At 42.7% G+C, this 26,695-nt stretch overlaps 2 protein-coding genes across 3 annotated transcripts in view; both read right to left on the reverse strand.

Moving 5' to 3' along the window:
- Window positions 1-7,598: 7,598 nt before the first annotated feature.
- On the reverse strand, window positions 7,599-9,861 carry dusp12 (dual specificity phosphatase 12). The gene is made up of 6 exons (XM_080851247.1): window positions 9,490-9,861; window positions 9,292-9,405; window positions 9,085-9,203; window positions 8,836-8,923; window positions 8,576-8,753; window positions 7,599-8,127 (listed from the first exon to the last, which is right to left on the reverse strand). The coding sequence occupies exons 1-6, from the start codon at window positions 9,738-9,740 to the stop codon at window positions 7,978-7,980; spliced, it is 900 nt and encodes a 299-aa protein (XP_080707373.1). The 5' UTR covers window positions 9,741-9,861; the 3' UTR covers window positions 7,599-7,977.
- Window positions 9,862-10,993: 1,132 nt separating this feature from the next.
- ldb3b (LIM domain binding 3b) overlaps window positions 10,994-26,695 on the reverse strand; it is a 16,378-nt gene continuing 676 nt past the window's right edge. For both annotated transcript variants that reach the window (XM_080851249.1, XM_080851248.1), the window contains exons 3-10: window positions 21,194-21,345; window positions 18,540-18,615; window positions 15,226-15,248; window positions 13,964-14,149; window positions 13,155-13,187; window positions 12,124-12,293; window positions 11,845-11,881; window positions 10,994-11,679 (exon numbers count right to left, since the gene is read on the reverse strand). In XM_080851249.1, coding sequence (XP_080707375.1) covers window positions 11,583-11,679; window positions 11,845-11,881; window positions 12,124-12,293; window positions 13,155-13,187; window positions 13,964-14,149; window positions 15,226-15,248; window positions 18,540-18,615; window positions 21,194-21,345 — 774 coding nt within the window. In that variant the 3' untranslated portion in view covers window positions 10,994-11,582. The remainder of the gene's footprint in view (window positions 11,680-11,844; window positions 11,882-12,123; window positions 12,294-13,154; window positions 13,188-13,963; window positions 14,150-15,225; window positions 15,249-18,539; window positions 18,616-21,193; window positions 21,346-26,695) is intronic.

The raw sequence follows: 26,695 nt of genomic DNA on the forward strand, positions 1-26,695 counted from the left end.
TACAGAGGTGAGTTTGTTACTCGTACTGTTTTATCATTACCTTTTTCTGCACTACCTGACCCAATCAGATCACTGAGAACTGCCGTTCTGCCGTCCCTCTTATGCTACTTACAAATCTATATAACTGTAAATTCGATCTTAGTTTATTTAGCAAATGAGTTATGGCATTTATGCTTTCGCTAAAGCACCATGAGTCACATTGTCAACTTAGCCTAAGCATCCAATTACCCAACCATTCAAACTGACAGTTTCCTTTGAAAATGCGCCTGCGTGATCTCCCGAGTGTGAACATGTCTGCAGAGATGAAGATGCTAGGTAATCGCACGCAATTGTCAGGTAGGCAATATACAATGTTTAATATACATGTGCGAAGACTTTGTTAAACTATTTGGTGTCCTGTACACTACACTAGCCGGTTTCATTACGCCAGTAGTTAGGAATAACTCACAACCGAGAGTGCGTGTGTAGTTGGTAATTTAGTAAAAACTATAGAAAACCCTGTAAAAATTCATGACACGCCAGCAACAGAAGCAGGCAATACGCGGAACGAGACGTTCAGTGCCAAGTTTATATATTTGGAAAAGCAGTGCAACAGCCAGGCGAAAACTTAGACACGTACTGTAAAATATTACGAATAATCTCAACAAAAAAAACACGTGAGTTTGCTGAGCTCAAAGCCTTGTCCCAATGGCCACTGTCCTCAGGGTCCTGGCCGGTAAAGACGCATGGCGCATGAGGCATTACATTTCTATTTATTTAAAAAAATATTTGTATTGAGGTGTCATGCACTTTAAGTGAGTTAGCAACAGACATATTTTAGAGATATAATGAGTCTACGGTCTATACAAAGACATACACGTGAGTTTTAAGGAAAATACTCGAATGCTCTCAAGCAGTTATTTTATTGCCATGGATGTTATCTCGTCGATTTTCAGAATCCCCATTCATTATCTCATAAGGATTTTCCTTGTAAAACCGGAACGTGCATACAAAATGACTACGGTCACTCTCACACGGCAGACATTCACATACAAAACAGAGGTGAGAAATCAAATGACTAGGCCTACCGTAAATCCTCAAATTGTGGCCGGGGACGAGGCGTGTATTAGGGACAGGCCTTTATTTCTTACTTATCTTCTGTTATATAATTGTATTATTTAAATCAAATATTGGGCATAATTACAGTAGGCTAATCATTGCATATGCGTTTAACACTGCCTGCAACCATTTACCGTTAGCCTACCGGTGGAATAAAACATGTAGGCCTATAGGCTAATCACCTTTCTGTGGGCTAACCATTTAGAAATGAATCAGTAATAAACCATAGTGTCAGTCTTAAGAAACATTGTTTATTGCAGATCATTTCCAATCAAGCAGGTCTAAAATATCCCTCGGCCAAATACAAAGTTTACCGCGTGGCGCTTTATGTGCAATGTAAACGTAACTATTAACATAGAAGTTATGGTCTTCACTGTCAGTCACGGAGGAAAAGATTTCCAAAGCTTTGTTTTTAATAATTTTTCTAGACACTCTTTTATGCTTATCGCGGACTGAAAAAAATCCATCCGTCGAGGCTGGTTTCCATATCCTTTGTACCTCCACCTGCTAGTCGTGCTCTGGTCTTTTTGTCTGCATTCAGGTCATTCTTTTGCTGCTTCCAGTATAAGTCCAGGCAAAATAGTCCATTTTGGAGCCAAAATTAGAATTAATTGTAACATTTATAGCATAGATCATTTCTATGGGGTGTCCAGGACACCATATTAGAAGTCCTAAGAAATCCTAGTTGAGGAAATAGGTTTAATTCTCATCAATCTGAGATGTGTGCTTTTACTTTACTCCTTTACACAATAAAAGTACCCATGAAAAGTATTTTTTATTATTATTATTACCGGTACAAGTTTCTTTGAAAATGAATTTGTATATGCAAATGAGCTATACTCAAAAATACACCCAATAGGCTTAATTATTTCCTTTACTCCTACCACAATACAACTTTACATAGTAACTTTTTTTGTAAAACAAGTTTCTTTTGAAATTAATTTGAATATGCACATGAGCGTCACACTTATTGAATATGTCCTGATTGCATAGGCAGAAACACCATACCCCTGGCAGGTACTACCAAGCCAGGACATATTCAATAAGTGTGGAACTCATCTGCATATTCAAATTCATTTCAAAAGAAACTTGTAATACAAAACATTTTACTTTTCATGGGTACTTTCATCGTGTAAAGTTTCATTTTGATAGAAGGGAAAAAATACATTTTTGAGGCGTATTTTTACCATGCATTATTAGCACACATCTCAGATTGATAAGAATTAAACATATTTCCTCAACTAGGATTTCTTAGGGCTTTAAGTATGCTGTTCTGGACACATCATAGAAATGATCTATGCTGACATTTTTTATTTTACAATTAGTCTGTCGTAAAACGCTATTTTGCGTGGACTATATCGAATTCGTCTCGGGTCAATGTCAAATTGCCAGACGCGTTTTCATAAACAATTACAAATTGCCTAGTAGGCCTTCGTGGGAAAATGTATTTTTTAATTGCAAACAGCCCATGAAATTAGCCAACAACAATAAACATGAGGAGACCATGTATTTATGAAATGCATTCAATTAAATAGTGACGTCTTCTTTGTCTTGTTGCTGGTAGGCTACAGTAAAATAGGCTACCTTATTTTCAGTGACGGAGGTCCGTGGCGAAAAAGAAAAGGTTTTAAAGCTTAGAAACCTTCATAGTGCATATATAAAACATGCGTGTTCCAGTCATTTTGAGACCAAATTCAAGTGTCTACGACCTTCATAAGCTGACATTAAGTAGTTCCAAAGTAGTTCTTGATGTAATCTCATCTTGAATCTGTGTATGTTTCTGGATAAATGGTTTTGTGTGTGTGTGTGTGTCTAGCCCTATTGGTGTATGTAATCAGTCAGGTCTCCGCGGTTCCTGTCAAACTCCCTTGTGAGGGAAAAGTGCAACTTGACGGATCCTATGTGTTTGAACTGCAACCCATCATTACTGACCTACTGAACGATCCCTCATGTGAAGTACAGTTGATGACTGAGGTGAACCTTACAAAACTGAACTCAAATTCCTTGTGGACAAATGCTTCTGGCAGAGTAAACCCCAGGTTAGGTTGAGCCACAGATTTGATCATTCTTTTTCTTTCCTGCTATTTTCCACAGAATACTGTGAGGGCTAGATATGAGAAGGGGAATGTGCCTGTCTCCTTGTCATCGCCAGTCCTGAAAGCCACGATGCTCAATTTCACTTTAAGCAACTGCTCCAACTCCGTCACACTGGGTGTAGATTGCCCACTCGGAAAAGAGGTCTCAATTTGTTCACAATTGCACCCACTGATCTTCATATGAAATAATTTAGGTTTAATACTTGTCATTAATATCTATTTATTTGTCTATTTTCCCTCTCAATTTGGCTACAAAGGTACCAAAAACAGTACACTGCCATTGTAAGTATTTCCATACACCTGGACATCTCACATAATTCCATGAGTGGACACAAAAAGTATAGTGTTTGCAAGGGAGTGGGTATGTAAGGTGATACTATGTGTAAACTTTCTTCTTGTCCAAATGAAACAATGAATGAGTAGACCTTATTTTCTCTTTGTTGGTACACAGAAGCTCTTACAGCACTCCACTGTAAATGATGCCTCTCTGATACCTTCATATTTGTGTCCGTTTGTTCCCAGGTGTCTATACTGCTCCAGTCAAGTCCATCCACTCCACTTCCACACCGCTGACCACAGTATTGAAGGGTAAGTCGAGGATGGAAAAGAACTGCACCTATTTTATCCACACGTGATTCATACTTAATGCCTATCAAATGTCTCATTATTCAGCAAACAACACCAACAGTTTTGTCTCTGGTGTTGCGATTGGTCTTGGTCTGGGTCTGGTTGGTGTCGTTGCCATTGCCATCGCCATCGCCTGGTTCATCTTCAAACACAGGTATGTTAGGATGTTACATTTTCTCCGGTGCTCACAGGAAGAGTCTAATTTTATGTAATTAAATTGTTTGTTTATTGTTATTGTGTTTCCCTTGCGTTGTAATTGCTAAATACTAACAGGAAGAAAAACAACGGAGGCACACCGGCAAGCAGCTCCACTGATGAACTTGGTGCCACAAACATGATGCTCAGACACGCCGATCAGGCCTGACCTGAAGTGAGGTTAATGTATTGTAATTCACAGTCCTAGCTCTGTAAATGGGAAACAAATGTATGGCTCGGACCAAGCAATACACTATTGAACACATTACTGTCACGATTCGTGGCAGTCATTGCCAAGATTTGGGACATTGGCGCCTCTGCTCCGGCCAAAGGACATTATTATGGACTTGTTGTTTTCGTACACATGTGCCTTTGTTTTCTTTCTGTGCCCTCACCTGTTTTCCATTATATGATTGCCACCAGACTCCTAGTAGCCGGGGTATAAATACCTGGCTAGTCTCTGTGGACCTTATCAGGTCGTTAGTCTTTTCTTGTAAGACACGTAGTTCCTAAGAACACAAGTAGTGCTCTCAAGCACTTTATGCACCCTTACTATCTCTCTTTGAGAAACATTGTTTTTAATAATTTCAATAAGTTGCTCACGCATTTGATGGCAAACTGGCGATCCTTGGCCCATCTTTGCTTCTAAAGGACTAGGCCTTTCCTGGATGCTGTTTTTGTACCAAATCATGATTACAATGACCTGTTGACATCACTAGTTTTATATCACATCAATATTTAATAATTCTGCCTTATTACTACCCCTTAATGCCCCTGTCCAAACTTTTTGGGGAATGTGTTGTAGGCCTGGGTGTCAGGAATGGATGTTTATTTACAAATCAAATGAAGTTGACCAGACAAAACATGAAAAATAAATAACTGCTTTCTTTTTTTATTAGAATTTTCCATACATCCCAACTTTTTCTGATTTGGGGTTGTATATAAATATGTATTTGTATTGGACCTATAATGCTTATATGTGGACCTATAATGCTTATATGTGGACCTATAATGCTTACATGTAATCTATCCAATCTGCTAAAAGTCCATTATGTAACACTTAACACACTCTTGGGCATCACCTGACTCAGGCATCATTATTATATACCACTATGTGTTAACTACTACGTGAAATTGCCCAATCAGTGGATCTGCAGAGATAACCCCACATAAGAACTCATGTCTTTGCATGAAAAATGTAGCAAGTTGAAAGCTTCCTTGGCAGAGTTACAGCAGGAAACTGAGTCATACCTGTAGATAAACTGTTTTGACAGTTAATTAAGAGACTGTGATCATGCAATATTTGGGTTATGCCATTGTGTCATTAGGTCTGATCACTAGAATCATTCCATCACACCAATATTTGAAGCCTAGTCCTGAGAATTTGCCCTGATGTGGTGGAGGTGTTTATTACACAACAATAGACACACTGTGTAACAGAGTGGAACCTGACAGTGTCTGAAGGAGGGGGGAGTAATCAAGGGATACACAGTGCACACACAGGGGGTAGACATGCGTACCAGATGAAATAAAAAAAAATCTGGTATGTAGGCTACACATAGCAGAAGGATGTGGCCCATTAGGTGGCCTTGAGCAATGCCAGTTGCAGCCTGGTGGGGAAAGTAATAGGGGTGCACGATTTAGAAAATGTCACGATTCGATTCGATACCGATTTTTAGGCTCACGATTCGATTCAAAATCGATTTTCGATTCAAAAACGATTCTCGACTGAAAAAAATTGATTCACAGTATGTAAATGTTAGTGCTGTCAAACGATCGTGATTAATCGCATTTTTGTCATAGTTAACTCAAAATGAATCGCGATATATCGCAAATTAATTAATCGCAAATTTTATTTTAATGCTCTTATCATGGAAAAGAGTGTTTTATTTTATTGAAAAACAACATTGCCAAACAGGGCGGTACAAAATAAAATTATAAAGTGCACATTTCAGACTCAGCCTATAGTGCAGTTAAACCATGGCTTAATATTTTCTTTTTTTCAAGTTTGCTGTGAACATAGAAGTCAGGCCTCTTATTTAAAAAACAATGAACCGTAACAGTTACGTTACCAATAAAAGGTAAGCCTACTACTTCTGTGCTTTCAGCCAGCTGCCTGTTGACATTTTCAGACAACAGTGAAGCTCGCTTCTTTTGCACATCACAACCTTAGGTAAACTTTCTATTCAGAAGCTTAATACCAACCATTTCGCCGTATCGCGCTCACCATCACTCAAACCGTAACGTTAGCCTACTACACAGTTTGCGAAGCCAAAAAGAACGTTAATTAAAAAAAAAAAAAACGATTTTTGGAATTCTATGAATCGATTCTGAATCGGAAGCACTTGAATCGCGATACGAATGTGAATCGATTTTTTTGCACCCCCCTAGAAAGTAAGGTGTGGTCTCCTTACTTGGGTCATGTCACTGAGTCATACAATGTACAAAACCATGCAACCAATGTTAACAGAAAGCTTTTAAAATACAGCCTTCAAACTTTTCTTCTTATAAGTCACATCCATATGACTGTAATTCCATATTCCACCTGATCACCACCACATGCATACATTAGTTATAACTAATCTAGATGGTGTTATCCCCTCCGTAACATTGGTGCAATGCAGCTGGGCACTGACTCATCTGGCTGCGCCTTCTGGCAGGAGCAGAGCTGTTAGAGGGTAGAGCCCATATGAAATATAACGAAAGTTACTCCAGTTATATGTGTATGGGTGGAGCCCTTGGGTCACAGCTGCGCCTTAAAGTTTCAGTTTCTCATGGTGGGAGTTGACTGTGGGCTGAGTGACCCTATAGTAGGATTGACCTGATCTGGAGGGGGCAGGATATGCTCATTCTGCCCTGGGCTGCAAGGAAGCAAGGGGACAAGCAGTAGCAGAGCTGTTAGATGGCTCTGCCCATACTTGTATAGCTACATGCCCAGTAACTATCATTTTTGATTCCCCCTTGCATATGGTGCACTGTCATGCTACAGGGAAATTCTGTTAGGCCCCAGAGATGTTTAGTGGATTTGAATGTACAATGTGAGTTTTGGGAATTATAGGAAAATAAAAAAAATTGTACTAAGTGTATTATATAATATCGTTCATGTGTGCATATTGAACCATAGGTGTGTTCCAAACGGTTCAACGACATAACCTGTCCTGTTGCATCCCAAGCTCTAAGCAGGGCTGCGTCCACCAGACATTTCAGTTTTGTGAGAAAAACAAAGCTCCAACATTCTCTCCCCTCAACAAAGGATGTTTCCATACTTGTTTTGGATACTATTCAACAAATCATTCTGACAAAACTCATTGGGTAATCTTCTCAAAATTAATTGCGTAATCATCTCAAATTGGACAACTGGGTTTCACATGGAAAATCATCCTCATTTTTACAACTTAAGCCACGCCATTTTCATCCATTTCTTGAAAATTCTAAAATGCCGCTGAACCTTTCTACAAACAATGTGATAGTGAGGTCAGCATTCATAGATTAAGAAAATAATTACAAATATTGCAAAAGAAAATAATTACAAATATTGCAAATACAGTCGAGGTAGACCACGGAGGACAGACAACATATCTCTTTTTCCCCAGATGTTGTAAATTTATTTATACAAAATCTTTTTTTACAATAATTTTGCAATACAGTCTGCATTTTGGGGATTTTTCTGTGTGGTACCCACCCTGTGACATGCCTTTACTGATCTCTTGTGATGGTTCATCATACTGCATTCAATCAGAAAAAAAAACCTGGAGAATGGGTTCATTTGCAGGACATTTAGGAACAGATCTGGTAAGGTGGAAAATGTAGTAGTAAAAACCTATGGAAAAAACGGCATGATTTTATCAATGATGATCAGACCTGAAGAGATGTTTGTCCTCCATGAAATAACATTTTCCCAATCAAGTTCAAACATGGTATTTATATTCACTCTTGCAAACTGATACAGTTTCCCAAGCCATCACTTCAGAGCAGATATATTGACGTGTTTGATTTCGTCCACTCTGCTCTTGTGCATCTGGAAGGCAGGGCTCACCCAGCGGCCACAGGAGCACTGCTCCCCATACCAGTTAAAGGAACCAAGTTTGGAGTTGCACTTTGGACACAAGAGCTGAAACAGACATGAATACAAAAGACAGAGTTTTCACCTCATTCAAACAAATAGTCAACATCAATGTAAATGCTGTGTACATGGCACAGATGTCTGTGGCTGTTCCACATCAATGTTTGCATCCAATTTGAAGACTACAGATTAGTGCAGGCCAGGACCAATGTCTTTAACACCTTAACCCGGGTAACCTAACACTATGGGTTGGACTTTATCCCTGAGGATGAGGATCTCGTCAAAGCTCAGATTGTAAATATTAACTCATTTAATTCAAACATACTATGCTTTTGCAGAATCACAAAATCGTATTTAATGTAGTCTACTAGATCTCAATACCATTAAGTATGTTTGGTAATCCTAGAATAAGATCACAAGCTATATTCTAAATAATGCTTCTTAATATAACAGTATATTTGTATTATTGATGAAGCCAGAGGTGATGCTAAATTACCTGCCCATCCAATACTCCCAGCAGTGCGTCCTCCATCCAGCGCACTGGTTCGATGAAGAAGGAGGTGCAGCCTGCCTGGTGTGCAGAGCCAGGGCCTGCAGTCTTCTTGTGTGTGAAGGCAGCCGGGCCACTCCCCACCTCATGGCTCAGGACACTGGAGCCACAGAAGAGTGTACGTCTAGATGGGGGGACACACGACGGTGAGTCACATAGCAGACAAGAGACTGTATTGTTACTTGCAGGGGGATGGGACACATTACCTGCACTTTCTACATCTGTAGGAAATCTCTGTGCTTTGGATCTGCCCAGGATCTGCAGCAAAGACTTCTTTTGGCAAATCATTCAGATCTGGAGAGGTGAATAGCAATAGTTCACAGCTCGATTCTCTGAACAGTGCCAAAACCTTTCTTATGACAAATAACTTTTCTGACATCATAACTTTTCTGCATCGTAACATGAAAAATGCATAATTTAGCACTGGTAGCACAAGAGGATAATTGGTACAATACCTGTGTATCGTTCTGAGAGATTTTTAAGTCTGAACTGCTTGTATTGCGGAGAGCAGAAATCCACTTCGCATCCAAACGACTCGTACAATGTTAACTGGTCCAGGAAATTATCGTTTATCCTAAAAGTTTGACATTGCGCCTCATTAAAATGCACTGTGGCAAACATCACATACACTGTGTTATCAGACATGGACAAAACTGACTTACTTCACATCAGACTTAATATGAATGAGTTTACTCTGAGCTTCTTCAAGAGTTATCCTGTAAGTTTTCATGAGGTATGCGGTCACCACTGCAGCACTCCGACTTTGCCCTGCATGACTGTAACAAATCATAGCCTATTAGCCAGCTGCATCAATGCAAACCCAAGCATCTGTGTACCGATAGTGGAAAAATACACCTTACCAGTGAACAAGTACCGAAAACGAAGCTTGCTTCCCGGCTTCAACAAATTCAACACACTCATCCAATTTACTGAGAAGATCAGTGGACGAATCGTCAAGTGCCCTTACATATTTGGTAATGAAATGAGATGGCAAAGCTACTTGCTCGGAGTCCACAGTGAGAACATGAGTGATTCCCACACTGGATAATTTTGTCAAGTCTTTGAGGTCCGAGGAGGCCCCGATGTAGAGACCAGATTCAACCAAAATCATGTTTATGAGAACAACGACGACATGTGACTGAATCACTTAACATTCAGTTTTCGTTTGTGATAAATTCATGGGCAAGTTCCAATATCAATTTCCCACCACGAGTGTCAGGGTTTGTTGATGTCCTTCGTCTTTGCAGTCCGGGCATAAACAAATGTAGAAAAAGTCGGTTCCGAGTAGATTTTCTTGACGTTTACGGGCAGACGTAAAAATGGTAGATCTAAAACATATTCCTCGTATCCTGTCAGTTTGGCTCATAGCTCATTTATTTAGCACATCTAAATATATTTATGTCTTAGTGGTTTTACACACTTTTTACTTTGGGATCTGTTCTGTAAGAGGCATAGCTGTCAGACCAAAGAGTCTAGTATTCAGTCGATGGTCAGACCTTAAACGCCGACTCTTCTGACATGACCACTCTCGCTAATGGAGTAGAAAAAGATCACTAGACCTATTTCCTGGCCTCTGGTACGAAACTGTTACTGAGTTCCGGCTTCAGGTGCTGTGTGGGTGCATTAAATGAAATAAACATAGTCAGAAAAGCCTGAGAAACCTTGCAATAGGTTAAGTTGACTTCAATCTAGATGAATGTACACACTATCCACTGATAGCTGTAGGCCATGGGCAGCTAATGGAAAATAGCTTACATGACAAGAGCTGCTGTTATGCACAGGCACAGCTCTAAACTTTTTCAAATTCTGTGCAGAGGAATAAGCTTCTTTGACAGGAGTTTGGCCGAATGCTGATGCAGCAGGGCCTTCCTGCTGGCAGGGCAATTTTTTTTATCACTCAGAAGTTCTGCGAAGAGCAGCAAACTTTTGAGAGAGAGAAAGAGAGAACCCCCTGTAAGACTAACTCTTGTGTAGTTAAGCCAGACACTTTCAGGATGATCCGCAGGGGTATAGCAGATTATTTTCCCTTTGGTCAACTGTGCCACAGATGAAGAGTTCTGCAGTATGAGCTGATTGCTGTGCCACTAGCCGACCGTAGTTCCTCTTTGCTCTGCCACCAATCAAAGCTGAAAGTGTAGGCAGGGGACTAAGATAGAGCTCTTACAGAAGTGTCTTCAAAATATGAGGAAAATATCATTAAGAAATTATAATCCAGAATTGCTTTTAATGAAATTGTATTAGTTGAGGTTTATAGAGTGCTATTTATGAGTTTAATAAAGAATGTGCTTAGGCTGGAAGTGCAGTTAGACTAAGCCTTTTCCAAGAGTAGCTCACATTGCTTAATAATTACCCATAACTTTGATATGTTTTAAAGAAAGAATTTTATTTATATATATTTTATTCACATTAACAATAGTACATTTGTTACGGTGTTTGTGTGTGTGTGTGGTGAGTGTGAGGGTGTGTGTGTGTGTGTGTGTGTCTGTATGTGGTGAGTGATGGGGGGGGGGGGGGGTGTTCATGTGTGTGTGGTGAGTGTGAGGGTATGTTTTCATGTATGTGAAGGTCAAAAAGTTGTGTTACAGGTGTATAGTATAGTTTTCAGCATTTCCCTTTCTGACTTTGTCTTTGTACATCACCAATAACTTCATTGTCAGGAGAAACAAAACAAGCAAAACAAAAACAAACAAACACACAAACAATTCTACGTAAAGTGAAAAGAAGTGAAAGTGAAAGCTGCCACTACAGCTGGAGCAGTGCAAGAGACACATGGGAGTATAAACAGCACACACAGAATGGGAGCCGGGTCCCCTATGGGCTACAGTCTACCAGTCTAACTCACAACCCAGACAGTAAGTTAGATTACTCCTCTCCTCCGCCACCTGTCCTTCTCCTCCTCCCTCCCTCCCTCAGCCGGGGTCTGGCCATGGGGACGACGGCCAGAAGGTCCTGCTCACTCCTGGACATTGAGGATCTGTGCAGACAGGCCGGTGTGCCAGTTCTTCAGTTTAGCAAATCGGGGGCCTTTCACCTCGGTCTCAAACTTCTCCCTGTGCAGGTAATCAGGAAGGCATGATTGGGTTATGGATATTTTAGAAACATTTTAGAAAAAGTTTGGGAATCATTATCCTAAAATGACACAGTGTACATTCTCTACAGGTGATGTTAGCACGTGTCCCCTGAGGAGACTGTGGCACAACACAGGTTTGCTGTACCTCGATTTTCTCAGAGCTTCCTCATCTGGGTCTTGCACTGTGACGAAAATGGATGTGAGAAACAAACGGTAACATTCCTGAAAACTGAATTACTGAAAACTGTTTTAGATCTCCATCTTAATTAGGTGACAATTCCATTCATGTGGACTTTTTCCACAGAGGACAAAGAATACACACTGTGTTTATATTTCACCTTCGGCAGTTTTTTTTATTGAAATTTAAGGACAAATCTAGCCTTAGAGGAGAGGAGAGGAGAGGAGAGATGAGAACTGGACTCACTGTATTCGGTCCCTGTGAGATGGGCAAGCATACGGAAGGACTTGGACTGCAGGTTGGCTGCACGGCGGGCCCAGTCTGACATCTCCATTGGGTCCCTGTCCTCTGGCTTAATATTGGCCTGGTAAACTGGGGAAGCACTGTCCACCTGGGAGTCTTTGACTGGGAGGGTGCTAAAGAGAGAGAGAGGAAGAGAAAGAGTGAGAGACGTGTAAGTATACCAGTCTGCTGTGGAAATTCACTGATTTATGAATTTATTAAAGTTTAGATCACTTAATGTCCTAATTGTAGACTTAATTAAAGAGTGCCATGTCAAGTGCTTATTGTAGATTATAATTGCTAAATCTGTTGTGTTGAGAGTCCTGAAAGCCATATTTAAAGTAAAAGAGCCGAGTGGAATGCAGACCGAATGCTTAATATCATATTTGCAAATTGCTGGATGTAACAGTATACACAGTAACTCCCGATACAAAAATGGAACACATTCTTCAAAAAGAGAAGCCTGTGGATTTGAAGACTGAACAGCAAAGTAAGCTCCATTTTTGTGCCTGATCGTAAGATGTTATGATGCCATTGATTTTTTTTTGTCTACCTGCTTTAATGACAGTGTCTTCATGATGCATCTCTTTTTGTTGTTGTCATGGCAACTAATCCAGTTCTAATCAGATTGTCCTTTTTTAAACAAAACCCATCCTCCAGTCTGTAGAGTGTACTCCTGTCTATCAGTGTGATTGAAAGTAATTCACTAGAAGGCGTGTATATTTAATTATGTTAAATTGCTTCAATAGAATCTTTCCGGTGGTTTCCTTGGCCTGTTGGCCTCCAGCTGTGAGTGATTTACCTCTGGAATACTCCTGTCACAGACACAGATACTGTATGGAGATGGGTGTGCATGCAGCTGAGATGGACCAGGAGATGGGCATGGACAGGCAGCTAGGTGGACATGGAGATGGGCATGGACAGGCAGCTAGGTTGGCATGGAGATGGGCATGGACAGGTGGGCAGAGAGCTGAGACGGTTGTGGGTTTACTTACGCAAAGCCAGATCCAGGAGCTGTCTCCTCATCACTGACCGTCATAAGATGAGCCGGGGGTGGATGGAGGTGGAGGTGTGGATGTGTTGGGGATGAGGTGGGGGGTGATGAAGTGGTGGTGGGTGGATGAGTGAAGTGGGGTGTTGAGATTGAGTGGTGGGGGGTGATGAAGTGGTGGTGTGTGGATGAGTGAAGTGGGGTGTTGAGATTGAGTGGTGGGGGGTGATGAAGTGGTGGTGGGTGGATGAGTGAAGTGGGGTGTTGAGATTGAGTGGTGGGGGGTGATGAAGTGGTGGTGGGTGGATGAGTGAAGTGGGGTGTTGAGATTTAGTGGTGGTGTGTGGATGGGGAAAACAGAAATCAAAAGGAAAAGCAGGGATGAGGTCGATACAGACAACAATGCAAAAGCTCAGAACTTAACCACAGGGGAGGCCAGCCATCCCATATCTACACACACCTTTCTCTAAGCAAGTCTACTGAAACTGACCATATCAATTTGCAGACTACAAATATTCATACAACAATGGAGTACAGAACGTACAGCACAGCTTATTGTTTATTATATTATTATATAATATTATGTTTAAATCGTTATATTTGGTATTTAATATACAGTATTATTATTCTAACTCACACAATGCAATGCAAACTTTAGTATGGCAAATTGAAACCCCCCCTAGACCAGTGGGAGGCAGAAAAGGGGAGATCTGTAAGTCTACATGGCCAGAGCCATTGGGGCACTACACCTGGCTGAATGAGCGCAGACTATGTGGATGGGAGGAGGCGTGAGTGTGGTGCAGAGGCACGTACCTCATTCCCTCGTTGCCTTTGGCCTGTGCCTGGCCAGCGATGGCGTCCATGATGGCGTCCTGTGAGTACATGCTGATGGGGGTGTTGTACTGCGCGTGGACGATGGTGGCCTTGCCTCCGGGCCCTTTCACCTCGATGGGCTTGTGGGTGGAGAGGGCCGAGTCCTTCAGCGCAATGGGGTTGAAGCTGGGGACATACTCTTGGCTGTTAGTTACAGGAAGTAGTGGTGCCCAGGGGGTGGCATTTAGCAGGGGGGATGTGAGGGAGTTTTAGGGGCTTTCCACACAGGGAGATGATGAGGAGGAGGAGGAGGAGGAGGAGGAGAGGGGAAGAGAAAGGGGTAAAACTGGGGGCAGGGGCGGGGAATGTTAGAGGGAAGGAGCTTTGGGAAAGCCACATTAATTGGTCTGCATTTTAAGGGGTCGTGCTCGCACACGTCAAGACACACTTACTTTGATGGACTGAAAAACAAAAGAAGACAAAGGCATGTGTGATCATTCAACATGGCCAGATGGGGGTGCTGTTGTGCAATGGGATGAAGTGAGCTCAAAGGAAGGTGTTGGATATATGGACATATAAAGTAGTGCAGAGTTTTAGGATAAATGTAGCTTAGCTTTCTAGTTTATAACCAGGACAAGTTCACTCACATTTTATTAACATCAGTGTTGCCTCTTATTTCATGCTTATTTCACGACCCAGCCTTCACACAAGCAGTGGTTTCTCAATCCTCAATTCTCTCAGTCAGATGATGTTATAGGTGATTGTGTATATGTTCTCTGTGTGTCTGTCTCTGTGTTTGTGTTAGGATAATTGTTACAATGTGTACTTGCTACATCATATCTTCGGCTCCATACAGGTCTATTTTCATACACTAAAGTAGTCCCCTCAATACTCACTGCGCAGACTGTACTTTTATTCAAAGTTTATGATCTAAATGAAGCAGATTTTGCACATGCCAAAATGGAGCAGCTTCTGTTGATGTTGAGAGTTAGATGGATAGCAAATGAATCACACATGAAATAGCCAACTTCAAACAACATTCAACTTTATTGATACATTAAAGATCCACGAAATGTACCCGTATCAAAACATGCATAATGATGCAAGTCAAACAAACACATTAATCAGATAATTTAAAACACATGGAGAATACGCTCTTAATGTAAGAAGGAATGCAATAAACAGACACCCAAGCACAGGCAGGAACACACACATACACACACACACACACGGACATCGTTTAAAGAAGAATTGGTACTGACTTTGCTGATGTGTTGGCGATGATCTGCAGAACCATAAAGAGAAGCAGACAGAGGCAGACGTGAGAACTCACTCCTTACGAAGTACACAGCTAGGGACACTAAAACACATCAGAGCCACAAACTAGCACACTGTGTGTAGATAATGGTCACTTGTTTAACCTGACACTCTCTAAATTGAAGATGAACATTGTGGTTGGAGACACCCGGGTTTGAAAGATAACATGGTCAGTGCCTCCATGTCTTCATGTCCATTTTGGCCGTCATGCTCCCTTCCTCATAATCAGTATTTAGCAGACGCTATTGTCCAAGGTGACCTACTGTGGCACGCTGCACTGGCCGGGAATCAAACCCTCAATGATAAGAATTCTAAAAAGTACTTATTTATGTGTTCTTCGACACAGTAAGTGCAGGCCATAAAAACAAGGCAAAAACAGTTATTCTATTGCATAATGTTGAAACGCTTTCATAATTTACATTAGTGTCAAGCTGTAGTCGATGATATAAGATGAGGTGTTTGCTTAAACTCAGGAACACACTTCACGTCTCATCATGGTGATTTTACCGCTTCTAAATGATGTAATAATTACAAGAATTACTTTGGACCATTGTCAAAAGTGGAAATCTTTTTCATCATCTGCTCGAAAAGCAATGCATTGTGTCAGAGTATCTGTGTCAGAGATAAGCAGCAGGGGTAGATCATGATTACACACAAGCCAATGGACCACACACCCTACTGCAGGACAAGGCTGATTGTGAAAATCTGGTCCCTCAATTGTAATGTGGTGAAAGAATAAGTAAGAAGAATACTGTGTTTTCAGAAACATTTCTATAATTCCCATCCCAATATTGTTAGTCACCCTGGAGAGCTTAAATCATTAAGGATTGCTCCCTTCTTTCTATATGGCATCAGTCCTAAATACCACCACATCTTTAGAAGTGGTAGTACAGTTACAATACAACTTCCTAACCTAGCCACGGAAATGGTTGCTTGTCTCTTTTGTCATGTCACATGACAGCAAGGATATAATTGGTGCACACGTTATTGGAAAGAAATGCACAGGCCCACAGGTGGACTGTGACTGACAACGACAGAAGTTGGGTGTCCATAGCAGTGCCTGTAATTAACCTTCACTGCAGTATGTTTCCCTTAAAATGATGAACACACAACCAATAGTCAGGAGGCTCCCATTCCATTCTGGATTTAATGAGATCGTCATACAGTTTGGTTCAACACTCTATACTGTCCTAAAGGTCGTAAGGAGTACAACACGGATGAAATGCCCGTCAAGCGAGTTACCGGCACGTGTAACTCGTCAGGGATGCCATGTGATGTCTCCTGGTGGGAATTCTGTTCCTGTGAGCTGCAAATAGAGGCTGGAATAAATTATGGAACATACCTGGGAGGGGTTAGATTTGGGATATGGGGGTAACCCAAGTCATAACATTCCACCTGCAGGTGCTGAGCGGTAGTGGGGCGACAACCTCACCCCTCTGTACAACTAACAGGGTGTTGTCTACGCCAAATGCTTTAGATTGTCCCCATATATGTTCTCTAGAGTTCCCTGTCCCCACAGATAGCTTGTCACTAATTTATTCTTCACGCTCCTACTTATCGAAGAGTGAATTTTTTTTTTTTTCAAATGATTGAAGCTTTTGAAGTGACATGAATGCCATGAGCAGGATATGTTTGAAATGATCGTGCTAGGCTCCTGTCAGACACATTTCCAGGAAATGTGACACTCATCTCGGGGCAGAACAGTTATGAGCACAGTCAAAAATAACCGCTGTATGCTGTCATTTGGAAAACGCGTGCGCTCATAGATGCAAGGGGCTTATGCCAGAGCGATGTTCATGTTACCCAGGGGCAGAGTTAAGTGATGGGGCTCGGGTGGTGGGGGTGGTGGTGTGGTGGGGGTCAGGTAAGTCATCCTTTCCATCATGCACATTCTCACTTCGCATGTAAGGGGTAGAATGTGCGGGGGCAATTGCGCAGTGTTCTGAGGAGCCAGCCTCCCTGAGCTGCTCCTGGGGGTTAAGACCATGGACCAGGTGCAACCTGTCACCTACCCTGCCTCCTGGGGGTGACACGTGTGTGTGTGTTTGTGTGTGTGTGTGTGTGTGTGTGTGTGTATGTGTGTGTGTGTGTGTGTGTGTGTGTGTGTGTGTGTGTGTGTGTGTGTGTGTGTGTGTGTGTGTGTGTGTGTGTGTGTGTGTGTGTGTGTGTGTGTGTGTGTGTGTGTGTGTGTGTGTGTGTGTGTGTGTGTGTGTGTGTGTGTGTGTGTGTGTGTCTGTCTGTCTGTGCCTGTGTCTGTGTGGCGTGGTATGGTGTGATGTGTGGTCATCTGCTCTGGATTGCCAAAGATGATCACAATGTGCTAGGAGCTTTATGGTGGGCAGCACAGGTTCATCCAAGAGCAGCTTTTAGCAGCTTTTGAAATACCCCTGTCTGTTCTGCTCTTCTCACCTAACCCCCCTCCTGCCCCCCTCCTCTGTTCTCCTCTCCTGCCCCCCTCCTCTGTTCTCCTCTCCTCTCCTCTCTTCTCCTCTCCTCTCCTCTCCTCTCCTCTCCTCTCCTCTCCTCTGCTCTCCTCTCCCCTGCTATCCTCTGCTCTCCTCTCCTCCCCTCTCCTCTCCTCTCCTCTCCCCTGCTATCCTCTCCTCTGCTCTCCTCTCCTCTGCTCTCTCTCTTTCTTTCTCTATCTGTCTCATGCCCCAGCTTATTAAAAGGCTGTCTAGCCAGGTTTAAAAGGCACTCTGTCTCCTAGGCAGCCTGAGTGACATGCTTCCCCTCCTCTGGCACCAGACTCAGATGTAGACCATGTGGGCTAGGCTCCAGTCGCTCTAGGCATGTATTATGTAAATAAATAATTCAGGTGTGAGCCCTCCCAAGGATGTCATCTTATGCCATTACATGCTGCTTATACAAATGTGGAGCCCAGGGGAAGCCAGGAGACAGCAGCCTCTTCACAGCTGACTCTACGGGGAGCTGGGAACTCCACAACTATTTTAAGATCTCAGTCAATCGCCTCACAGAGCAAAATAGCATGCCAGAGCAGAGCTGCCTGTGAATTTCTTTCCTGCTATTTCTTTCCATCTGATGCACTGAATATATATATATATTCTATATGCATGCATGTACGTTTGAGTACACATACGTTTACATACATCTGTGTGTGTGTGTGTGTGTGTGTGTGTGTGTGTCTCTGTGTGTGTGTCTGTGTGTGTGTCTGTGTGTGTCTGTGTGTTTGTTTGTGTGTGTGTGTGTGTGTGTGTGTGTGTGTGTGTGTGTGTGTGTGTGTGTGTGTGTGTCATACCTTCTGGTGTGGGATAACTGGCATTGGAGACTCCATTCTTGGGGTGGCTGTTGGAACAGGGGCGGGACGTTTCGACCTGGAACACATTGATTGACAGCACCAGTGACCATGACAGCCTCAGGTCACTCAGCAGCTAGACCCTCACACATGAACTGTGTGCATTTAGAGGGAGTCCCATCCATCGCAAACATTGTCTTAGCCTTTCAGGGTGAAGACTTATTGAACTGGACGTATCAATACAGTGTCAATAACAGGATCTTGGGGCAATGTGAGACTCACCCCACTGAGGAAGGTCAAATACACACGTTTCAAAAATTGCTCTACAATTATCATCATCATTTTACAACTGGAGTAATGTAATGCATCAGGTAGGGTCATCATGATCTTTAATGACATAGCATCTTTTAGAAGTGGCAGTGTGTAAACATGTGTGTCATCCCACTGCTATTATATATCACCATGATGGCTCATATCACATATCATATCATGGCTGATATCATCCACACCACTGCAGATGCTACTGCAGATGCTACACACACAGCCCTATATCAACATACTCTTAGATGTCTCATATCAAATCTATGCCCTAAATCCCCATGTCTATTGAACATCCTGTTCTCCTAACTATATATGTATATATATATATATATATATATATGTATATATATACATCTGAAAAGGTGAGTTCATTGATGTAAGTCGTAAATCTTCAGAAGTGACACCACATTTCTAGGTGTCCCGGTTCTCTGGTTGTCAGCTCTCTTTTGTATCAAACCAAGACAATATCCCGACCAGCTGTGCAAAATGTCATTTTGATCTCAACTCCTCTCCCCTCTTACTGTCTCTCATTCCACCTCATTCAAATGGAGAATGGTGCCTTAAAGTTTGCCTTCAGTTCCCCTACAAAGATGGTGCACAGATAAGCACAGCCTAATCCCCCAAGGAAGGTAAAATTCACTCAGGAAAAAATAGCAGTCATCACTACAGTCTCCTGAAATCCATAACCTGGCACTTAATATGAGAAGCAAGACTACCCGTACTCCTCCGCAAAGCCCTCCCTGTCAATCGCGGCTGCCAAAAAAAACAAGAGCAGGCTTGGAGCGAGAAAACAGAACGTGAATGAGAGAACTACAGCAGTAAATGTGGCAGTAAATAATTAATCAAGGTGTTTACAGACTCCAAATCTCAGCACGCTCAGAGCAGACTCTGAAACTGTCAAAGGAAATGTAATTGGATCACCATCAAACAATCCCACTAACAAAGATGTCTCAGTTGCAAAATAAAGGCATCATCTTCCAGTCAGATATGAGAAGAAGGGGGGGGGGGGTGCTGACCAAGTACAGGCAGAAGGACAGTTTTGCAACATATAAATTATATTTTGTTCCCAAACAGGAGCGTATTGTCCTAACAGTTGAGACACTCCGATGTGCTTTATTATTCACTCTGGGATATATAGAGAGCCAAGAGAAATGTTTCTCATCTCGAATGTCATAATATGTTTATTAAATCCATAATATAACACTGGGTGACAGGTTCCCTGTGGGTAGGGAGGCTTTTGTTGAGACTAAAAAGGGGATAAGCCTTCCTGGGATTAGTTGGGAGAGCATCCCTTGAAGGAGGAAAGAGCCACTAGATCAACATAAATCACAGCTCCCTTTGAACACTGTTTAGATACACCAAGCAAAAAAAATATTTCAGCTTTTTTTGAAATTCACATTATCTTTAACCCTGTGATACTGCTTCCAAATGACACTGATAAGACTGAAGGTACATTTCTTTTGTGGGCTAGAATGTTCTATGACCGCTAAGTCTTTGGGGCTGCTAGCTTACAGAAATGTGAGGAAGACTTTGACTGCTTTCATAACTGATGTGTTAAGTTGACTAATGTACCTGTGTGTGGTGAGGATGTCTGGAGGACGCAGTTATGCTGAATGGTTTTGTTCTGGCTGTGGTGACACTCTCTTTGGTAGTGGTTAGCATACCTCTGAAGTTGTTGGATTGGCTGAATGTGAGTTGTGCAGTAATTACCATATCTCTGTGTTGTGAGGTTGAATTAGGTAATTATTGACATGACTTGGTGAAGTTGAGTTTGGCACTGGTTAGCATACCTCTGCAGTGTGAGGTTAAGTTTGGTGGTAGTTATGGTTACGTTTGGTGGTAGTTATCTTACCTCTGCATGGTGAGGTTAAGTTGGGTGGTAGTTGTCTTACCTCTGCATGGTGAGGTTGAGTTTGGTGGTAGTTATTTTACCTCTGCATGGTGAGGTTAAGTTTGGTGGTAGTTATCTTACCTCTGCATGGTGAGGTTAAGTTTGGTGGTAGCTATCTTACCTCTGCATGGTGAGGTTGAGTTTGGTGGTAGCTATTTTACCTCTGCATGGTGAGGTTAAGTTTGGTGGTAGCTATCTTACCTCTGCATGGTGAGGTTGAGTTTGGTGGTGGTTATTTTACCTCTGTATGGTGAGGTTGAGTTTGGTGGTGGTTATTTTACCTCTGCATGGTGAGGTTAAGTTTGGTGGTAGCTAGCTATCTTACCTCTGCATGGTGAGGTTGAGTTTGGTGGTAGTTATTTTACCTCTGCATGGTGAGGTTGAGTTTGGTGGTGGTTATTTTACCTCTGCATGGTGAGGTTAAGTTTGGTGGTAGCTATCTTACCTCTGCATGGTGAGGTTGAGTTTGGTGGTAGCTAGCTTGATCTTGTTCTGGGCCTCCAGGTGGCTCAAGCCCTCTGTGCTGACCCCATCGATGGCTGCAATAATGTCCCCCTGGGCCAGGTTGCCTGTGGCTGCCTTGCTGCCTGGTGTGATCTGGGGATAGAAGGATTAATTAGTGGGCACCAATCTCAGTACCACCTCCACTTTTAGCCCATTGTCTGTCATCCCCTTAAATACAGCTTGATGCCGGCTGTACTGCCAGTAAATACTGCCACTGTTAATGTCCTAACTGTGCCCATGTTAGGATTTCAGTGACACGATAGATTGGTATTGAGCAGTTAATATTAGAATATACAGCAACAGGCAGCACAGTAGAAGATATGACGTCTGCCCCACAGACTAGTCTTTAGTTCATGACTACTCCAGCATATGTTGGTGCTATTTAATACTATGACGCAGTTGGGATTGCTGTGTTTTGTGACGATCATATTACTAATGGTGCAGCAGAGAGAACAGAGATTCTTTCCATAATAATTACATGACATTGCATGATGTGGGTCTTTTTATATTTCACCTACCCCCTACCAACAAACAATATAATTTCAACTCTTTTTCCCACATTGGTATGAATTTAAAACACTTTCCAGAAACAAACAAACCGAACATACGTCAGGGCCAGGGGTGCATGACTACTCTTACAGTCAGCTCGTTAAAGTGTTAAAAATAAAGGCCGTTGTTCACACCCACTCCCTCCACCCGCTTGACCCCACACTCTGGGACCCTAACGGACACCCCCTCCACGTCCATCTGCTGCCATCACTCAAAGCCCAGAGAGGCTACAGCACAGCACAGCACAGCACAGCACAGCACAGCACAGCACAGCACTCCCCCGGGCCCTGCACCAGTCCCTGAGGTGTTCCCTTAATGAAGAGGTGATCCTGAGCAGACACATGCTTCACAAATCTGCACAAATACCATCTATTTGTAGCGTTACTTCCCAGTGGGGATAGAAGGGCATCATCTGCTCAATGAGATCAGCCAACAGACTGGGCACATGCTTAGTTTCCACATTATATAAGCTTTGATACATTTATATCAGTCTCAAATATTCAGAATCAGATCTTGTCAACTGATGGAATCCTGGCAAGGCTCTTCGTCTTCCTGACAAGCACTTATCTCATTAATGACAGCTGTTCTGCCATCAGTACAGGGGGTTACTTCCTCTGGTGCAGGGGTATTGAGGAGACTCATTTATTTGACTCTAATACCCTCTTCATAAGGTCCCTTCAAAAGCGTTGACCTGCACAGGCTGTGTGCCAGAGCACTCTCCTCCTTCATCCAGTGTTTACGCTCCCTTTCGCCACAAATAAAGGGATTTCGCTTTTTAAAGCGGTGGGGACATCGAGTTAAACTGGGAGCATCCCTCCCCATCCTCTCCTCCCTGGTAGAGCTCACTGCAGGCACGTAACGGATCCCCAGTCGGATGCCATGAGCTTTTTTAGGGCTGCCAGATACGTTGCCCGTGAGGTTTACTGTTGCGCTCTGCTTATGTAAGCTGCACATTGAGGGCAGAAGAGAAGGGGCGGGTTGTGGCTGGCCTCAGACTTCAGCAATGTTCAGTTTCAGTTTTAAAACCATGACGATCTTTTCCCAGATCGAAAAAAAAGCCCAATTGTTCAGACCTGTAAATAGCTGGGACCTTTGGTGTCCTCTAGTATGGAGGGTTTTGCAAAACACAGCAGCCATCTTTAGAGGAGGACCTCACTGAAACGGTTGATGAAGCCATCGGTATTCACTTCCCTCGAAGATGTCTGTTCAAAATATTCGCCAGAGTTGTTCCACATGAGTGATTCCGAGTGATCAGTAGCACAAACCAGACCTTGAAACTTTCAGCATATGTCTCTGAAATCCTGTGTGACCATTACTGCTCTAATCAGTAACATGGAGGATTTGGATCATTCTCATTTGAAGGCTTTGGCTATCTCTCTTGAGCAGCGTGCAGAATCCTAATTAGCCGTACGACGATCAAAACCGAAGCCCTCGCCGTTCATTAAACTCTCTCACGGAGGGAACGAATAAGCTCACACTTCATGAAGTCATTGTGAAATTCTAAATTTAGCAATCAAGGCAATTAGCCATAAAGTAATGAAAAGCACTTATATCTGCTCTGTGTTGCGGTCGAGCGACAGTGAAAGGGAAGGGAGAGGTGCCAAGCTGGGAGGAACTATGGGGTTGATTATTGGAGCTCTTTCTGCTGAAGTGTTTGGACCAGTGGGGATAAGGGGAAGGTGTGACAGACCTGCACTCTACCAGTGAGCGGTGGGTGTGTGACTGACAGGAGCCCAGGGGAAGGCAGTGATTATGATGGCTGTCTCTGTGGTTGATGAGGGGTTGAACATGCCCGCTGACAGGCAGTGCCCTCTGGGATGACCCTGTATGCACGGATCACAATGTCTTTCCCATCACTGACGTGTTTCACCATGGTAATTGTGCCTTGACCTTTGGTTTTCTGCGCCTGACCTTCACAAAGCATTCTCCTGCCTCTTCCTTCGCATCACAATGCTGGGTCAGTGGGCTGCAGATTTCATTCATAAACAGAGGCTGCTCAAATAAAACTCCTACACATAATCAAACACACAAACAGAAGCAAGAAACAGAATTGGTGAGCGAGAGAGAGAGAGAGAGAGAGAGAGAGAGAGAGAGAGAGAGAGAGAGAGAGAGAGAGAGGGCAACAGAGAGCAACATACAGACACAGCAGGAGAATGCTGACAAAGTCAAGGAGCATGTTTGGCAACAGAACATGTTGTACGGAAACGTTCTATTGGCAAAGAATACGCTTAAAGAAATATCAATAGTGACATAAAAGTGTCTGAATTCTGACAGGTTGCCTGCGACCACCATCGTCTCTCTATCAATGTGGAGGAGAGGAGAGAGAGAGAGAGAGAGAGAGAGAGAGAGAGAGCAGCCATTGTCCTTTGCTGTCCATTGTCATGATCCCAAACATATTTATGGCACACCAAATCTGTATGAGTGCCGACCTTCACCGGCTCATCCCTCTTCTAAATCAGTTACCAGGCAGGGCCCACCGAGTGGCAGGACGCCATGGGGTCCAGAGCCATCAGCTGAGATTACAGCATGCTTTTTATAGGGGCCTCAACATGGACACTCATGACTAATATGGACAGAAAGTGACTTTATGTGTTTAAATGTAAATTATGTTGGGGAGCATTGTTTAGTTTAGACAGTGAAAGTGACTTAAGGTTTCTGTGTAAATGATGTTGGGGAGCAAGGTTTAGAGCCTTTTAGTCAGTGAAGGGTGTGTGGTGCTGTGTGCTGAAAACATGTTTGTTTTGAGTGGCAGGTGTTTCTTTATGAAAGAAGATAAAAACAATTGATCACGCTCACGCTAAGATATAGCAGTGAACATTAGAGCAGGCTAGCAGTGAACTCATTGTTTAATCAGAGCTCGGTTTCCCCTGCTGTGTGAGATGGAGTCCAGCACGTCAGTGTCAACAGAGGATCCTTCACTGCTGCCACACTAACACCTCTAAAGCAGGGGCTTTCTCACAATGGCATTTTCTAAAGGTTGTTGCACAAAAACAGATCCGTTTGTCAATAAGTAGAAGCCAATCACACAGTCACAGGCTGAATGAAATGTCAGGGAAAATAATGAATTAGATTAGATGTATCCCATTCTCTCTTCTTAGTCATACACAAAGTCACAAAATCTATTCATTTTCATGAGATGTTCCTCTTGTTGATTTCCCATGAAGTTGACAGACAAAACACAGACGGACATTTATAAAAACACATACAGTATATAAATATACATATGACAGATGTCTTACACTGGGTCCTTAAATACAGTGAGGACAGATATTACATAATCATGGTTGACTGATGGTGGCAGTAGAAGTAGTAATAATAGTAGTAGTTGTTGACACTTCTTACTCTATAATGGAATGCTTGTCAATACCCAGACCTTCTGTAGTAACTTTGTGCCGTGTCACATGCATCAGCTCAGGTTTGGCACCAAATTCTAGTGCAGATTTGTTTGGATTTCTCATGCCCCTACACCCACTATGGATCCCACGCTTTGGAATGATAGCCTTTTCCCTCAATGTAGCTGTCAGATTCTAAGTGTGATACTAGACGATGCTCCGAAAAGAGGCATACACATTCAGCATGCATGTCAGATTCAAACAGTGACCTTTCCAGTGGAGTGGCTATCTGAAGGTTCCAATATTCCTAATGATCAATTTCGCTGGCAATATTCCTTCCAGTTCTGTGAAGCAGGGGCAAACCTATGTGCTGTTCCTGTGGTGCCACTCTAAAGAACTCATATTTGATTACCATCATTGTAAAATAGTGAACAAACTATCGCCTTCTAAACGGTCTCTGGGCACACATCCATTCAGCATCTCAGTGTATAACTGAGAGGATGGCAGCACCATCAGTCTTTGGGTTCAGTGAGCTGTGGAGGTACCACCTCGTCTCCAGGGAAACGTATGACCAGGATACACTGGGTCAGCCCCATGCCAGCACTTTCATCTCATCTAATGCCCCCTCTGTAGGGAGACAAAGGTGGGTAAGGCTTTGGAGGGTTTGTGTGATGGAGGGGGTGGGAAACGTGAGCAGGCAACGCTCCCCCTGAGGCTAGAACACGAGAGAAATAAATTATTGAATGAGAAAACAAACTGGCTCCCCAGAGGAGCCAAAGCCATGACAAGATTATGACCATTGGACAGAGAGAGAGCCATCTCACCCTTCACCTACCCACAGTGCCCCCCCCCCCCCCCCCCCTCCCCAAGATAACTTTAGCACAAAGTGCACCTCACCGTCAGCTATTCATAGGCCAACAGACTGTAAATACCTCAGACAATCTGTCATTTTCTAAGGCCAGCCTGAGGGCATGGCAGCTCAGACTCAACTATAAACAATAACAGTAACAGAGAACATTCTAGCACTGAGATATAACCATTCTGATTCCATTACATCTAAGTACATTACACTCAGATATTACATCTAAGTACATTGGTGAACGCTTGTATTTGGCATTTATGTTCCTGAGACAGACATGCTAGAGTTTAAAGCTAATGTTACTAACGCAACTAACGTTAAACTCAGATATGACATCTAAGTGCAATAAACTCATATATATCATTGAAGTACATTACACTCAGATATTTCATCTAAGTACATTCCACTCAATGTGAGAACAGAGACAAGCTTGAATTAAGTGAGGGTGTGTTGTTATGAGCTGTGAAGCTGTAATGTTTACATTCTGCACACATGAAGCTGTTGTGTGTAAGAGATTCCTTCATCTGGTGTGTCGGGATCTGGATTAAGGCTCACAATTGCATGTGGACTGTATGGACCATGCAGTGGGTCAGAGCTAAAGAGTGTTTCAGCACTATATAAGTGGAGGTACTGTGATGGGACTGGTTGGTGTGGAGTTTAGTGGTGTGGAATAGGCTTGCAGGAGGCAAGCATGTGTTTTCAA

This window comes from Sprattus sprattus, assembly GCF_963457725.1.
Source record: "Sprattus sprattus genome assembly, chromosome: 14".
NCBI lineage: Eukaryota > Metazoa > Chordata > Actinopteri > Clupeiformes > Clupeidae > Sprattus > Sprattus sprattus.

What these genes read in the sequence shown, in the direction of transcription:
- dusp12 (XM_080851247.1), bottom strand. Translation starts at nt 9,740, where the DNA reads ATGATTTTGGTTGAATCTGGTCTCTACATCGGGGCCTCCTCGGACCTC. An exon ending in TTTTCGGTACTTGTTCACTG is followed by an intron (nt 9,406 to 9,489) that starts GTAAGGTGTATT and finishes GATTTGTTACAG; the next exon opens with TCATGCAGGGCAAAGTCGGA. An exon ending in TACAGATGTAGAAAGTGCAG is followed by an intron (nt 8,754 to 8,835) that starts GTAATGTGTCCC and finishes CCCCCCATCTAG; the next exon opens with ACGTACACTCTTCTGTGGCT.